Raw genomic sequence first — 16,321 nt, forward strand, 5'->3', positions numbered from 1 at the left:
CTCTGGGAAAGTGTCACATATGTTGACATTTATTTCATCTGCTTGAAATCAGCTAATAAATGATAATCAAACAATTTCCTATTTTGGATGATGTTTTGTAGCCTGATAAATCAGTCCACAAACCTAGAAAGGTATTGATGGGTAACTAGACTTGGCATCTTTATGGCAATAAGCCACCACTAATCATTATGGCTCACATTATTATTAATTTGATGCTAATATTCCCGTGTCTAAACTTGAAAGTAAACATAAACTTTCTACATGGGATTTTTGTTTAGACATTATCCTACAAGCCAATATGGTATGCAATAACAATTACAAATAATTCAAATCTTTATGCTTGCTATATTCTTTTAGCTAAAGTTTGCCAACAAAAACAAGTGAAACATGCTCTACAGCAAGTACCCATATCATTCAATGTCCAATGAAAAAGTGTACTACATGTACTAGATCAATGGCACTGAATGCATCAGGTCAAAGATGAAAGATACCACTTCCACATCTTGGTGCACTGACACAACATGGGAATTCACTGATCAAGTGTCTTTAAAGGTTGTAGTAAGGATTCTGATTACTTAATCGGACATGTGGATCAGTGTGGTTTCCTACCAATAAAAATCAACCAACATTCAGCAGGTATATTATATGGAGATACAAGACAAGAACCTTACTAAAGGTACTCAGAGGACAATTTAACAATCAAACATTTGTGCTGAATGCTTGGAAACAAATTAAATTCCATTCTAGTTTTTAACATCATGATCTTTAAAATATCTGTCGCACTGCCTGACTGGGCTTTTACATTGGAAAAAAGTTGCCTAGCATAAAGTTTTGCTCATTCTGGATTTTCCAGGTAATTGAATTTTCTATTCCTGTGTTGCATGTTCTAGTGCAAGTCTCTATTTCTTCAACAGATGAATGAGAAAGTGTAATACTCAGAGATCTTGGAAATGCATAATTACGCGTATTTGGATGCCAATTTTTTATCTGGGATGCAGAAAATCACTGAGGCGGGAGTCCTCCATATGCATGTAATAGGTGTGCGGCAAAATTCAAAGACTTGACAGTCCTGCTAAAGCCACCTAGTTTGTGGGAAAATGTGTTGATCAGTTAGCTATGCTGATATTTACAATGACAGAATTCACTGACTGAAATACCCCTTGATGTACATACATGTACATGTTGCCATTATAAGAGTACATAAAAAAGAACATGATGCAATAGCAGGGCAGCAAGGTCAAAGGCTTTGACAGGCGGCCATGTGGGATATTGTACTGATATTTACAGTGATTGAATTTGGAGTCAGAAAGACCTGGAGATGTACATGTGGTCATTTATAAAAGTACATCAAATAAACAACTTTAGCTTTCGTTATTGTTTTCAGTTCTGAATGTATTGGGGTTAAACGGCAAACTTACTAAGATTGTAATGAGATTCAGAAGAGTGCTAAAGCTGCTAGAATTGATAGTTCGGATAGGACACCAGCTACATGTAAGAAAGTGTGTGATGCCAAGCTTAGTGTTTGGAATAAGTCCTTACTTGGATTAACAAAATTCAGTATCACTTTGATGGACGAACAACAGCTATTTAAGAGGTACATTGACTGACCATTCTTTTTTTAAATGCCCCGAGCTTTAGCCCGGTTACAGTACCTCTAGTGCTGTAGCAAAATGTATTCATCAATAGATCAGTAGCTAGGCCTAGTTTTGATAGCTGATTGACCATTAACCCTTTTCCGAGTAAGGTAGCAACTACCAATTTCCTGCATGATATCCTTTGATGATAAAACATACAAACATGTGTTTTAAGATCAGAATCGGTGATCTGGATATATATTAACTGCCTCTTAAACAATATTTCATCATAAAATTAGTTTGAAACTGTAAGTGAACCAGTAGGCTTTACGGGAAATAATGGCGGACTTTGCTAAGTCTGGGATGTACCAGTTTATTAGGTTGTCTGTTTTAGTAAACCATCGGGCAAATATTTTCAGAAAAATATACAAATCATTGAATGCAAAGCCAAGGTATTATTTTATTAAAGAGTTAACTTTAAACTGCAAATTATGTAGGTCAGAAACGTATAGGACAATGCTATATTGTGGAATTCGTGAGATGCGCTTTAAGGTCTAAGCTATTTTCCGACTTGACACGTATTTGCGAAAATACGGGGAAAAAACAGCAAATCAGATACTATTTAACTTTTGCCTAAAATTACTACAAGGATGTAGACAAATAAATAAACCATAAATTTTCAATCCTGTCAATGGACTGTTGTAGTGAAGCTATAGTAGAGTGAGTGATTACATTAGGAAAACCTCTCCATCTAAAAATAGATGCACTCACATCTGTATTGATTCCGTAGAAGAGACTGCAACTTTTGATGGTGGGACTCCTACTTTTAAAAAAATGAGAATCCTAGACTCCCAGTTTTAAAATCCTAGCGAGACCTCTGATACCTGATGACAGTTTTTCAGTGTGTCAAACCGAAGGTAAAATAAACCAATACTATGTGGTTATATAGCGACTAAAGACGGTCTCAAGTCTTGTTTCTAGTAAGGTTTACCCTCAGGGCTAGTAGAATGGACTGTGAGTATTTAATCAGGTAATGAATAGCCAACACCAGTAGATAATAATGGCTCTTACCATTAACAATAACCCAACACTCAATTATGGAATTAGTCTGGTACCTTGCTATGGGTACATGTACTATGAGGGACAATATATGCATCAAATGTTTGTCATTAAAATTTTTTAATGATAATATGCTAATAACATTTTCTGGTTGCCTAACTGGACTTTGAATCTGTTTAAAAAAAAATCTGCAATGCATTAATGTTAAGTTGTCCTAGGCAATTGATTTTTCTACCCCAGATAATACAGATGTGTAACTGTCCACTCACCAATTGAAAAATAACAAATTTGTGAAGGAGAAAGAACAAGTAATAAAGAATGAATGTGACTGAAACCTTTAAAAGTTCATTACAAGTACTATGCCTTATGATGCAGAAAATAATTCTTTGTTTTTACATAAATGTCATGGCAGAATACAACTGCAGGAAGCATATGAAAAAGACAATTATATTATATTATGATGGCACTATTCCAATCATCATTACATATATGATGCCACTGAATGCTATTATTGAAAAATTATACTAGTAGTAGTATGAATCATTTTATAAGAAAGCAACTTTGAGAAAGTGAGACTTGACAGTTTACTTTCAGAATTTACATTCTTTCTCTCTATTCCAGAGAAAATAATGCACCATACTGATATAGATTACTGTTTTAAAAAACAGATATACTTCAGATATAGACTAGTGAATAAAGATACTGGTCTTAAGATGGCATGTTACACATTATCAGAAAGATATGTTATCATACATCAAAATTCAAGTGATATGATAAGTTAATGGTGGGGATATAGTATACAGGCAGATGAGGCCATATTTTCAAACAATTTTATAACTAATAAACTGCAGTCCTTTGCTCCTGTTCATCTAACATATGATTTTCATCTTGTGTAAATGTAACTGAATGCACAGATAAATATCCCTAATTGTACCTTTCACCTTATGATCTTACGTTAGACTGCATATGGTAAATTTTTAGCAGCTCAATCAACTACTTTCATTCCATATTTATAATTCTACATTGATTTAGGTTTTTCCTTTAAGATCCTTTTTCTAGCATAAATAAGTAGCAAATAATGTTTTTCTCTTCTACAGGCAGACCAAACTTTGTCTACTGTGAGTTGTTGCTTTTCTTTAACAATTAAAATGTAATCCACCTGTTTCAACAAAGATTACTGAGTTAATTCCTCCAATAAGTTTTGTTTGTCTTAATTAAATTATATAATATGTATATATTTATTAATCTCTATATTTACAGTAGGTAATATCTAATAATTTCCCATCAGCTAAGAGTAGCAGCATTACAGCACAAAGAACCTAACCAAAACTCCTCAATACTTTAAAGAATTAAATTATGCTGGCTTGGCTAGCTTTTGATAATCTGTACAAAACAGTACCCAGTAAACGAATTATTGATGGCTGAAATAATTACATGCTTACAAAATATTCCAATTATTTATTTGGTATAAAACTATACATCTGAAAACGCACAAACAAAACCAAAACAAACAACTATACTAAGTAAAGGCAGTGTTGGCAGCTTAACATCTTAAAGAAAGATCAGCCCATATTCGCCGTATACTGCCCACTTGTATGCATTATTTGTTTCTTTTTACACAAGTTATCATCTGAAAACAAGCAAAAACTTTGTGCAAATGCATTAAGGGTGAAAGCAAAGCTTATTTACCATTACATCCAATTGACTGTCATAATCTGTATACTTCAGTTTCCACCGGAAACGACCTAAGAACATCTGCAAAATAAAGGAAACTACTCCGCAAAATAAAAATAATTCTGTGATTAATTTGCTTGACAATTTATAACATGCAGTTAAACAATTAGTAAAAGAAATAAACATGAGAAATCTTTAAAAATCTAAATTTAACGGTTTCAAATGTATTAATCACAGAGACAATATTGTGACTATCTGACGTCATCAATATTAATCCGCCATAAGTGGGGGCCAGTTTCGTATCATACCGGCTAATATAGACGTACAGGGCACTTCCTAGATTTAGGATTAATAACAATGGATGAAGAATATGATGCTGTTGTTCTTGGTACTGGTTTGAAGGTGAAAATGTGTCTCTTTATATTCATTGAGTACATGAAAACCATTTATTTAGGCGATTTGATGAAGTGGCGGTACTGAATTGATTCAGCTCATTTTTTCTCTCTGACGTATCTATATATAATAATTTTACAAAGGGTACAACGGTTACTTTACATTCTTATTTGTCAGTCATGTAATGATCGAATGATATCTTTGTCGGTTTCTAACATAATTTTGTAAATTGCTTTAAAATGAAAATGGTCAGCAAAGGCAATTGATATGCGAATTTTGATATTGCTTATTTATGCTGTAACTGATCGATAACAGGTTCCGCCTACCATCTCTGATTAGCCACTCACAGTTCATTAGAATGGCGTGGTGATCCAAAAGTATTTTAGATATCGTGGCTATTTGATAGCCAAAAACTTGCCAGTTTAATATTACCTTTTAAATTTGCCAACATTTGATAAAGGAATGTTTTGACGGAGCACACATTTGATGGGGTTTAGCAGTGGCTGTCACAGCTGCGGCAAGAAGAACAGAACAAGTTTATGCATATTGATTTATGTCTTCTTCTTTGCCAGCTGTACATTATTGAAGAATGTGAATGTACAATATAGAAGAATGTGAGTGTAGCATAATCACACCAGAATTCTGTTCAAGGCCCCTAGTTACTTTGTAATGAACTCTCATTATTGAATCAGATATCCAAAATCAAATTGTACTGTACTGGCTTCCTGGCCCAAAACTTTCACTTGCAGTCCTTTTGTATTTTTTGTGTGGGTAATGGCAGTATCAGACTGGAATGGTTATGGGCATTAACTCAAGGGTATCTTACTTTCAGAAGTTTTGAAAGGAAATTGCAGATTATATAATCATTCAAGAATGGATATTTGCATTAATTGAAACTAAGAATAGATACCTTTCTGTAGCATAATAGGTTATGACTCATTAGCTTCATTCTTCTGATGGCAACCTTGAGATAAGGTTGAAAACTAAGGAGTCATAACCTATTATGATGCAGAAAGGTATCTATTCTTAGTTTCAATGAATATAAAATCATTTTATTACCTAACCAGTATTGAATTTTTATACATTTATAGTAATGTCAAACTAAAAACAATAAATGTTTAGTAATTCTCCATTTTTTTTAAAAGAAACTGCTATCTGTAAACTAGTTTTCAAACAAGTTAGTTTCTTTACATTTTCTTATTCTTTTACTTGAAAAATTGTTTGGCATCAAAATTGACAACTACATGACCCTCTTCTGTTATTCTGATTAACTTGTTTGATGTTTTGTGTTACAAACTTGACCAGGCTATGGTTTTAAGTCTGTTCTTTCCTAAAATGCCTTTCACAAGCAGCATAGGAACAGTTTTTAAAAAAATATATACTAAGCACGGCAAAATGAGTTAAAATGTCACTATTCTTCCAAATGTCAACACGTACAACTTTTTGTGGCATGTCTCATTTGCTTTAGGACGTGCTTGAATTGGATATAGTCTTGTATTCTTTTGCCATCTACCAGGTAGGAAGGCCATGTGCCTTACATAAATGTTCCACGAGATCCTGGAACTCACTAAATATATTTCGGGTGTTACTGACAAACAAGCTGGATTATAAATTTTATTGATATTCTGCAACTTATTGAGTCCTCGCATCCATACCATATATTAAAGGAGACCAGAAACCAATGGAAATATAGAATAATAATAAAAGTACTATAGCAGAAAACCTTATTCTGAAGTATCATCTGCGACCGTAATGCCAATATTAAAATATTGGCCTATCTTCTAGGAGCTGAATTTCCGTGACCTCGTATGCAAAATTTCCGCGCCTATTTGGTTACTTTCGGGATGTGACGTCATAGTAGCGACTCCAGCAGCCCAAGTAGGAGTTGCCAGAGTAAAAGACAATACCGTTTTGCGTTGCTTACAGGTGTAATAGAACATTAAGAAAAGCCTGTGGACAACATTTTTTTTCTTTTCCGAAAGATAAAGGCATAATGAAAGAATGGATACATTATTACAAACAAGTTGATTTCAAAGCAACACCATACAGCAATATGTGCTCGTTACATTTCTCAAAGAACTGTTACGAGAGGGATTCTGAAAAAATGGCAGCTCAAGGATACGCAAATGCTAGGCCTAGACTAAAAGTTGGCGCTGTTCCAGACGTAACATTGAATATTTTAAATCCTAGGAAAAGTGTTAAACGTGCGAGTTACGAAAATAGGCAGAAGGCCGAGTAAGTGACCACAAAATGCAACAATCAATTCACAGATCTTTTATCTACACCAGCAGTGCTAAAAACAAATATGATAGCCCAACACCCTGGGCCCCTCTGGTTTTAGTTCCGGCCCATCTTGTATTCAAAGTGAGGTGCCCGTCAGGCTTGTCGAAACAAAAATTGTTTGCCTGAGGAAACTTTGATCGTGCTGGTGAAATTAGTAAATGTATTTTCAAGATGTTGATATACATGCCTTAACACGGCACAATCTAAATCAAATCACTACTGTCCAAGGTGAAATTTAGATTTGATTTTAATCAAATGGAGGCTTTGCCAAAAATAATATTCTAACCTGTCATGTTTCAAGAAAACACAATTTTCAGTAATCTTATAAAAATTACAAATTTTAAAAAAAATCATTGTATACATGTAGTATGTATAAACGGTAATCTGTAATGATTGGAACTGATATAAAACTATTCCTTGGGCAGTTTAAATAGCAGCGATTAAAAGAAAAGAGGTCAAAGTTTCACATTAAATGGCTGACAATAGAAACTGGGGGGTGGGGGACTATTGACCCAACCCCTTGCCCCAATGTGCGAGCGCCCATGGGACGTACCTTTTCTCCATGTGATACGCCTTATTATTCCCCCAGGACAAGCTCATTTTGCATATTCTGGTCAGCTCTGGCTAAATTGCAAAATAGCGAAAGTTTTGATTTAAGTACACAAACAATAAAGCCGGTGTGACTAATGAACATACTCCTTATCCTTGCATTGATCTTGTGAAAACGACTGCCATTCGGACATACTTCAAAGAAACCATGTTCGACTGTGTGTGTATATGAAAGCACCAGCAATTGATTGCCAAAATAAACGATGCCTATTTTGTTGTTACTTACAATGCCATGGACTTCAGGTTTAAGTCTTAATGCATGTAACACTGTTTGCTGAACAAAATATTTATTCAGAATTAGTTCTTTAGGGCCACATATACTGCATGGTATATTTTGTTTTATTCCTTGTAATTTAATCATGGTAATTGAACTTTACATATACAGTAGAGGAATGTCAGGTGTTAACAGGCCGAGTTTCTTTGGCGGAAATGGAGATGCGATTTTGTTTGCAGAGAAAATTTCACAGTGATCATTCATTTAAGCTAATTGGTGACAATTTTATTCTTTTAATTTTTTTATACTATAGTACTGTTGTAGTTGTTTAAAAACATCTGAAATTTACTTGAATAATGTTTAATTTTCACGTTCTATTTACTGAAGAAGAAAAAACTGTTGTGTGATAGTAATTATTTCGTCCAGTGCTGGATTTAGACGTGTGTGAATGTGATTTGAATTTTTAACTTAGCTTTAACAATTTTTCAGTCATATCACTACAGTGTCTGCAGTGTGGCAGTTTAGACTGTGGATTGCATACGTTATATCTATTTATAAATGGTTTGGGATTGGGTTTTTTTCTTCTGACAAATGAAAATTGACAGACATAATGTAAAAATCGGGACTTCACTGCAAAAAATTTAGAGATATTACGAGATCGGGATGTAGATGAGGAAATACACCCAAAATCGGGAGGTTTTTCTCCCTGCTTGAGAGTTGACAGGTATGAACTGTCTGGGCTTGTGGAATTTCAGTCAGGGCTTGAGTTTATTTAAGTCACCAGCCCGGGGCCTGTGCCTAAAAAATTTCTTTTAGCACTGACCAGTACAGTACATAAACTATTATATCAGACTGCAGATTCAAGTTTTGAATGTGCAACCCAAATGTGGTCTCCTTCCGTCTGCCTCGCTCGCCAATGTTTATGTTTGTATTCGAGGACTGGCTAGTATTGCGTCACGCTACCACGTGATCTGTCGTCTCATTAAAACTTGGAAAAACTCGGCAATTTACGTAATCGTGGTATCTTCCATGCAATAAAATCACTACCTGCTTATGATATTTAATTTATAAACATGACAGTCGAATTAAAATCTGTAGAGAATTACATACGTAGAAGGAAAATTTTGATTTCTAGTCTCCTTTAATGTCAAGTTTATCAAAATCGGCTGTTGATGCTGTTCGAAATAGATTCTTTTGTGTCACAGTGATTCACACCCCTTCATTATACTTGAGATATCCTTCAAAAACCCTGTGGTAATAGAAGTTGGAGTCTTCACCTTATTTTACAAGAATTTTGCTTCAGCATTACCTTTCACAGCCTTTTACACACTAGATACTTCATAGACTGCTGTGTTAGCAACCTCCAAATATTGACCCAATAAAAGTCCAATCTAAGACATGTACATAATTTAAATATTTCCACCACAATGCGGTCAGATGGTATCGGCTGTACCAAAGCATGGTTGATGTCAAGGTTTTCAATAGACGTGTACCCTTGGGTCTTGATGCGTGGAATTAAAAAATAACCCATTTTTGATGCGAAGAAATTTCGACTTGTGCATCTTTTTGATGCATGTAGATTTGGGCTGGAACATCAAACTTAGTTTCTTACTAAGAGTATGCTGTCTGTAACAGATTTATTGTAGGAGGCACTGATAGTTTAGACTTTGATGGCCAATAATATCACACCAATGCCAATGGAAGATATATATATAAAATGGGTGAAGCTAACGGTTCCCTTAAGTCAGGCTTAGATTCAGCTGATTTATGTTGAATTGTTTCAAGATTACATTTGAAGTTTATGACAGAAAGAGGAAAAAAAATGTTGACATTAATGGACTGTCTATTAAGCAGATATTATCATTGGTGTGTTTGGACTATAATCAACTGGTCAGAACTGGAGCATATCATTCTGGCGGCTTGCAAAGCCAGTTGTCATTGGAATTGGATGAGCTTTAATTGTTTTTTTGGCAAGTTGCTTCATTTAGTGGGATGTTTTAAAGTCTGGAATCATTTATGGCTTCACTGGATTCATTTCTGATAAAATATCTGCATTTTTTTTATTGCACTTTAAATTATAATCAGACAAAACGGGAATATGTGGCCTCTTGCTAAGCCAGTTTTCAGCATGGGATTGCATTTTATTGGTGAATCATTAAATGCTTGAATCAGCAAAATATTTAAAACCTTAAACATTTTAATTAATGGAAAATTAAGAAAAAATTGAACAGGCATAACACTCAGTGCATACATCTGAACTTTAAAATAACAGTTTCTCTAAGAAGTATATTTTCTTTTCTGTCTTGGAAACGACCTGCCAGTGATGAATTTTCTGACCCTGAAACTCCAAGAAACTGAAAGACAGCGTTGACTCTAATGAGAAGAAAAAGAGTCAATCTCCAAAATTTGTTAGAAAATTTAAGGACAGTGGAAAAGTGAACTGTCAATTCTGTGACGTACATCCTTGGTATTTGAATAATATATAGCCTTCATGGTTGTATGGGTGTATTTTTACATAAAATGTTATTTGAGCAGTTGATAATAGAATATGTTCAAAAGTTGCAAATATAATAAAGTATAAAATAATCCTGTCTGTTTCATATAAAAAAATATACACACAGTAATGTATAGTTAGAAAGAGAAACATTTTTACAAAATTCAGATTGTATATTTCTTGCAAATTATTGTACAAGTATTTCTCAAAATTCAGCACTGGATGAGAAATCATAAACATCATTTGTTTCCACCAGTAATGAAGAATCACAATTATAGGCTCATGACTGCCCAAAATAACTGACTTTTAAGATTTTAGTTTTGACTCTTGAAATTTTCATTTTGACTCATGAGATTTTGGGGTCAAGAGTCAACTGGCTCTTCAGTTTGGATATCTACTGAGAACCCTGGATGTTAGAAACATTTAGTACCCACGAGCAATGTTTGTATGTTGTTTATGTGATAATTACAGAGACTTGCCATTTGCTCCTTGGCAATCAATCAAATGGATAAATGTAAATGTTATATCATTCTCAGAAATAAGATTTTAAAATATTTTGATGCATGTCGCAGGTTTGAAGGTGACTATAAGGTAATGGATAAAATAAGTGTTCTCACATTCTTCAGATTCAAGTATAAGTAAGTCATTTCAAAACAGCACAGCTATAATTCTTCCTCTCTCTCTCTCTCTCTCATAAATGTAGTTGTTTCAAAAATATTTTATACATATTCCTTTATTTGTCTGTGTACATGTATGTTATATCTGCGTTCAAACTACATATCTACATGTGTTATGTACATATGCATTATTCAAGAACTTCCTCTGCATATGGTTTTAGCATGCCAACAGAGATACAAAGAAAAAAGTTTCAATAAATATAACATGATTTCCTTAAAATATGCAATATTTCATCTTATTGGTTTATTCATGTTGGGATATTATGTTTGGGGCAAGCTTATACTTTCCAAAGGTAAGATCAGTTTTCTAGTCTGCTTCCAATCTGATTTTTATAAAATGTGTAAATCTCTGGTTCTCTATAAAATGTACATCTCGCTCATGAGAATCTACTCTAGGACACTGGAAATAAATAAGGATATTTTGTGAATTGTAATATCGGTTGATTCATCAATGAAATGAGAAGAAAGTACATCTTTCTCAATGAAGGTCTTTTTATAGAATTTTGCAAGTTGATATCCACGTCTACTTCACTGGAAAAAGTTGCAATCCCACTCCTAAAAGTCTCCTTGCAGCAATTCAGGTCATTATGTGTGTATTATAGATCTGTAAACAGATTGTTTTTGCTCATTTGTTGTGAAATATTTGGTATCATAAACTATTGAAGATAAAGGCAGTTGGTAAGTGTGGTATTGCAACTATAACAATTCTTAATGCCATTACCTTGCCATTCTATAATTTTTTGTCCGGTTCAAAGAAATCCATTCTTCTATATTTTAATTTATTTAATTAGTCAAAAAAAATTGTCCAAGACACTGGAATAAAGAAATGATCATATTCCATTTACTTTTTTAATTTTTATCTCTACAGCATATTAATGTTCATTTCACAGACACTTAACTACAAGAGGGGCCTAAGCTGAAATTAGTCAGGCCCTGTGCATGGACTTGAAGATTTTTCTTGCACTGGTATAGATGGTATGGTTGCTATGTGACATAGTGTATCTCAGTGTTAGAGTAACTTGTGACACGCATTAAAAATTGACACATTCAAATATAAATAATACGATAAATATTTGAATACCAATATGTGATTTGAATGTTTACGAGAATTTATTCTGATTAGAATACTAATTTTAGCTCTAATGCATAATGATACTGGAATCTGTATCAACTTATGCTTATGAAAAATGAAAACAGGTATAATACTTAAGCTTTGCCAGCAATTTTCTGTTAAAAAATATACCTTACTAATTTTTTAGCTCACCTGGGCATTTGTCCAAGTGAACATTGGATGGCGATGCGACTTTATCTGTCAGCATTGAAATTTTTTACTTTGTCTTAAAATACAGTGGGAGGGGAGTGCAGTTTGGATCAAACTTATCATGAATGTGCCTCATTACATGGTTCCAAACTTGTATTTGGATGGTGTGGTTTCCAAATTAATGATAATCTACTAATCCATGAAAGTGAATTGATGAGTGGTCAAGTTCCACTTGTTTACCACCAGCTGTCAGTCAGTCATTGCTTGAAATTCAGATGGAATGTTTACCAATCTTGTCTACCAGCTATTACAAAAATAATACTTGGAGTGCTGAACTGTTCTAAATCTGTGGAAGTGTAGATCACTGATTTCTTATTTTAAAAAAATAACTTTTTCCCACATCGGACCCAAATTTATAATGTTATAAATGTTGAGCTAATTTTTGTGAAATTTAAAATACGTTGAAATGTTTTCTAAATGAATTTTTTTCAGTTATAGAGGATGCTATGGAATTGTATGGGTGTGATTGTGCTTTGATTTTCCAGTGTTGAAGAGATCGTGTGGGAATTAATGGAAAATTGCAAGAAGTTTTCTACTTAGTAATTAAACACTCATTTTCATTTTTAGTTCTTACTAAATTTGTCAAAAGAGACATATAAGAATATATCAAGCATACTTTTTCTAGCATATGTAATGCACATTAAATGGATGTAAATGTTCCTTTCAGGAATGCATTCTGAGTGGGATGCTGTCTGTTTCGGGCAGGAAGGTGCTCCATATGGACAGGAACAATTATTATGGAGGAGAGAGTGCTTCTATAACACCACTTCAGGATGTAAGTCCTTAATTATAGTGGCTCATAAAGATGACATCCACTCGGAAATGTGCCGATATATTACATAACTACTTTATTTTGCATGTTCACCTTTCAGTGAGATGGTGCAAGTCACCAGTCTGCAGCTGGTAATATTTTTGATTGAAGCTAATGTATTTGTTTATAATTCTTAAGATTAGACTGATTCTTGTTGTTATAGGCCCACAGTAATAACGTGTGTTGATGTAAGCTGCACTTTAATTGACTTGTCAGCAGGGTTGTATATACAAATCTCATCTGCATTATAAAAATAGAACTATCACACTAATATAACAAAATTATTCCATCACATTTTCATTCTTGAGTAATTCTAAAGCATAAATTAAATAAGTGAGCAGAATGTCTTATAAATTCTTGCTGAATGTTACATGAATTAAAATACCCATTTTAAATTCTCGTCAGTTAAATTAATCGCCAGTGAAACAGTTAAAATTTGTCCACTTATCTTTGATAACTGGGTTTGCTAGCAACCATATTTTCCACAGTTTTGCCTAATTGATTATTATTTGATGGGTATGCTGATATTTGATCAAACGTTTAATCCAAACAAGTCATAAATAATCCCTCTTTCTCTATCATAAATGTCATAGATACTCTCAAAACAATATAACCACGATCCAGCTAGGCACAAACATGCATGACATCAGTGGCCTGTTAGTTCCACCAAATACATATTGACATAGGTGCAATAATGCTGGTCAATATGGGGTAAACAGTAGTCTTGCAAATATTGATCACTGGCGGATAAATTACCCAATGTGAATCAAGGGTAATCAAAACTCTGGCCCAAATCAACTTGCATTAAAAAAAACGCTTATGTTTGAATTTTCATGTGTCAGAAATGGTCAGATATAAATTCCAAGCATCAAAACCTGAGGGTATGTGTATGTTGTGAAACATTACACTTTGCATTTAGCATAATTTCTCTGATACTTCTGATTGGCAGTTTCAAATACCTATATGTATATGCATCATGGCAAAATACCAGGTATAAGATACCCTTTGCAATCTGGCATTACTGCCAGTGGGTTTTTATTCTTCTTAGTGTATAATTACTCATTTAACAAAATGAATATTTAAAATGGCATTTTTTTTATCCATCTGGATAAACTATTGATGTTTCTGTTTCACAGCAGCAGCAATAGTAGTGATATGTGTAATATATATATATATATATATTTGCAAATAAGTTGAGTAAAATTGCAATCTGCAGAGATCAAGATCTGCCAGCACATTATGCGCTGGCAGATCTGTCTTTACAGTATTTTTTATTTTTAAATAAAATGTCATAATATTATGTAATTAAAACATTTTCGGTAAAGAAATTTCAAGCTTTGAGAATTAGCATAAAATCTGTTAATAATGGCTTTTCCTTGCATGTGATCTTATCTTTTCATTCACTATGATTAAAACCTGTGTGTAAATGATGTTAAACATTTCTTTTGACAGTTGTATGATAAGTTTAAGATGGGGAAAGCACAAGAGTCGATGGGGCGAGGACGGGACTGGAATGTGGATCTCATTCCAAAGTTTTTAATGGCAAATGGTAAGACTACAAGAAAGTTGAAGTACAATAGAACATTGTTCACTCAAACAGCCCAATATTTTCGAGTTTTCATTTGCTTGAGTATTTAAAGCTGCAGACATGAAAGCTTTATGATCAGACTCGGCATGTGATTATCACGTTTAGAAGTTTAGAATTTTTTTTTTTTTTTTTTTTTTTTGCTCTACTGGTCCATGTCCAGAAGAGTTTATGGGATGGTCTATTGTCCATCATCTGTCTGTCCGTTAGCACACATTTGTTGTCGCTGCTTCTCCTAAGCTACATTGAGGAATGACTTGAAACTTCACACATGCATTCATCCCATGGTCTAGCTGGCTGTAAATGAAAATGGCACTACTCGGGCATCCATTATGGCTGCCACACTGACCATCTTAAAAATCTTATTATTGTTACGTCTTCTGAATGGGGTGTTCATATCAACATATGGTTTCACCACAGTGGCCATCTTGAAAATCTTGTTATTGCTTCTTCTCTATGGATGGTCATATCAACATGGGGTCTTCACATGAAGATTTCTTATTATTTCCTAAAGGAAAATGATACAAGTCTGGTGTCCATTATGGTCACCACACTGGCCATCTTGAAAATCTTGCCATTGCACTCTGGAATGGAGGGTCATATCAGCATGAGTTTTTGCTTATTTTGACTTAAATTAAGATGGTGCCAGTTGTAAATCAAATATGGCTGCCATGATGACTCTCTTAAAAATCTTGTCAATGCTGACCCAGAATGGATGATAGTTATGTTATCTGGTTTTTACCAAAAGATTTCCAGTGATGTCTACTTTGTTCTTATTAAAATGGTGTCGAGCTGAATAACAGTATCTGTACCACATTAGCTAATTTGAAAATCTTGTTAGTGCTGAAGAATAACAGAGATGGTTTCAACACTCAACAGTTAAAAGAAAGAAATGGTGTTTTCTTGAATTCCTAGAAATTCTTTCTGCCCAGTAGAGTCTGATTCCCTGCAAGGGACTCTTGTTATGGATCTTGTGGTTACTTCCAACCACAAATATAAAGACCCAATGATAGACAGTCTGTCTCTAGAAAACAGTAATACACCTTGTATAGTCTAAAGATTTAAGCATTAAGAAAACTAACTTTTTGCAAATGCATGAAAATTTGTACCCATGAAAATAATATAATGTATGGTATTGCCATATATTCAGTTGATTATTGCTTGAAAAACTAAAATTGATATACTGTCTATACTCATGGTTAAGTCATGTTCAGCTGCAAGATCTACCATCACATGATGTACCAGATTAGTGTCAGTGTTGTTTGTTCTACTGATTTTTCTAACACACTGCATAGATACATACATGCCTGTGCATTATGCAATGACAGATCTTGATCCATGCAGTTGCATTTGTACTCAGCTTGTGAGAATATACTTTATATTACTTTTAACCCTAAAGGTGTGTCATTGCAGATTGGTGTATACTGATTGTGTGAATCTTTTACAGAAATTTTGCTGTTAATTAGTTATTAATTGGTAGATATTTTTTTTACATAGTTTCAAATTATACAACCATGAAAGTATGTTTTTAAATTGTGTAACATGTATTTAAGACCAAATCTAGTTTTTCAGAATGTCATATTCTTTCAAAGGAATAGTACTTCTCCCATTTTAAAAATAAAAAAAA

The 16,321-nt window shown here is 33.7% G+C and overlaps 2 protein-coding genes across 2 annotated transcripts in view; one reads left to right on the plus strand and one right to left on the minus strand.

Moving 5' to 3' along the window:
- Positions 1-4,407, minus strand: part of LOC149788944 (E3 ubiquitin-protein ligase RNF123-like) — a 173,108-nt gene extending 168,701 nt beyond the window's left edge. Inside the window, exon 1 of the mRNA XM_089975088.1 lies at positions 4,323-4,407. The gene's annotated coding sequence lies outside the window, so the exon portion shown is untranslated. The remainder of the gene's footprint in view (positions 1-4,322) is intronic.
- A 172-nt stretch (positions 4,408-4,579) lies between these two features.
- Positions 4,580-16,321, plus strand: part of LOC149788946 (rab GDP dissociation inhibitor alpha-like) — a 34,965-nt gene continuing 23,223 nt past the window's right edge. The window contains exons 1-3 of the mRNA XM_089975091.1: positions 4,580-4,709; positions 12,966-13,073; positions 14,562-14,658. Coding sequence (XP_089831217.1) covers positions 4,665-4,709; positions 12,966-13,073; positions 14,562-14,658 — 250 coding nt within the window. The 5' untranslated portion in view covers positions 4,580-4,664. The remainder of the gene's footprint in view (positions 4,710-12,965; positions 13,074-14,561; positions 14,659-16,321) is intronic.

The sequence above is a fragment of the Sinohyriopsis cumingii genome, chromosome 11 (genome assembly GCF_028554795.1).
Source record: "Sinohyriopsis cumingii isolate HCF-2022 chromosome 11, ASM2855479v2, whole genome shotgun sequence".
Lineage (NCBI taxonomy): Eukaryota > Metazoa > Mollusca > Bivalvia > Unionida > Unionidae > Sinohyriopsis > Sinohyriopsis cumingii.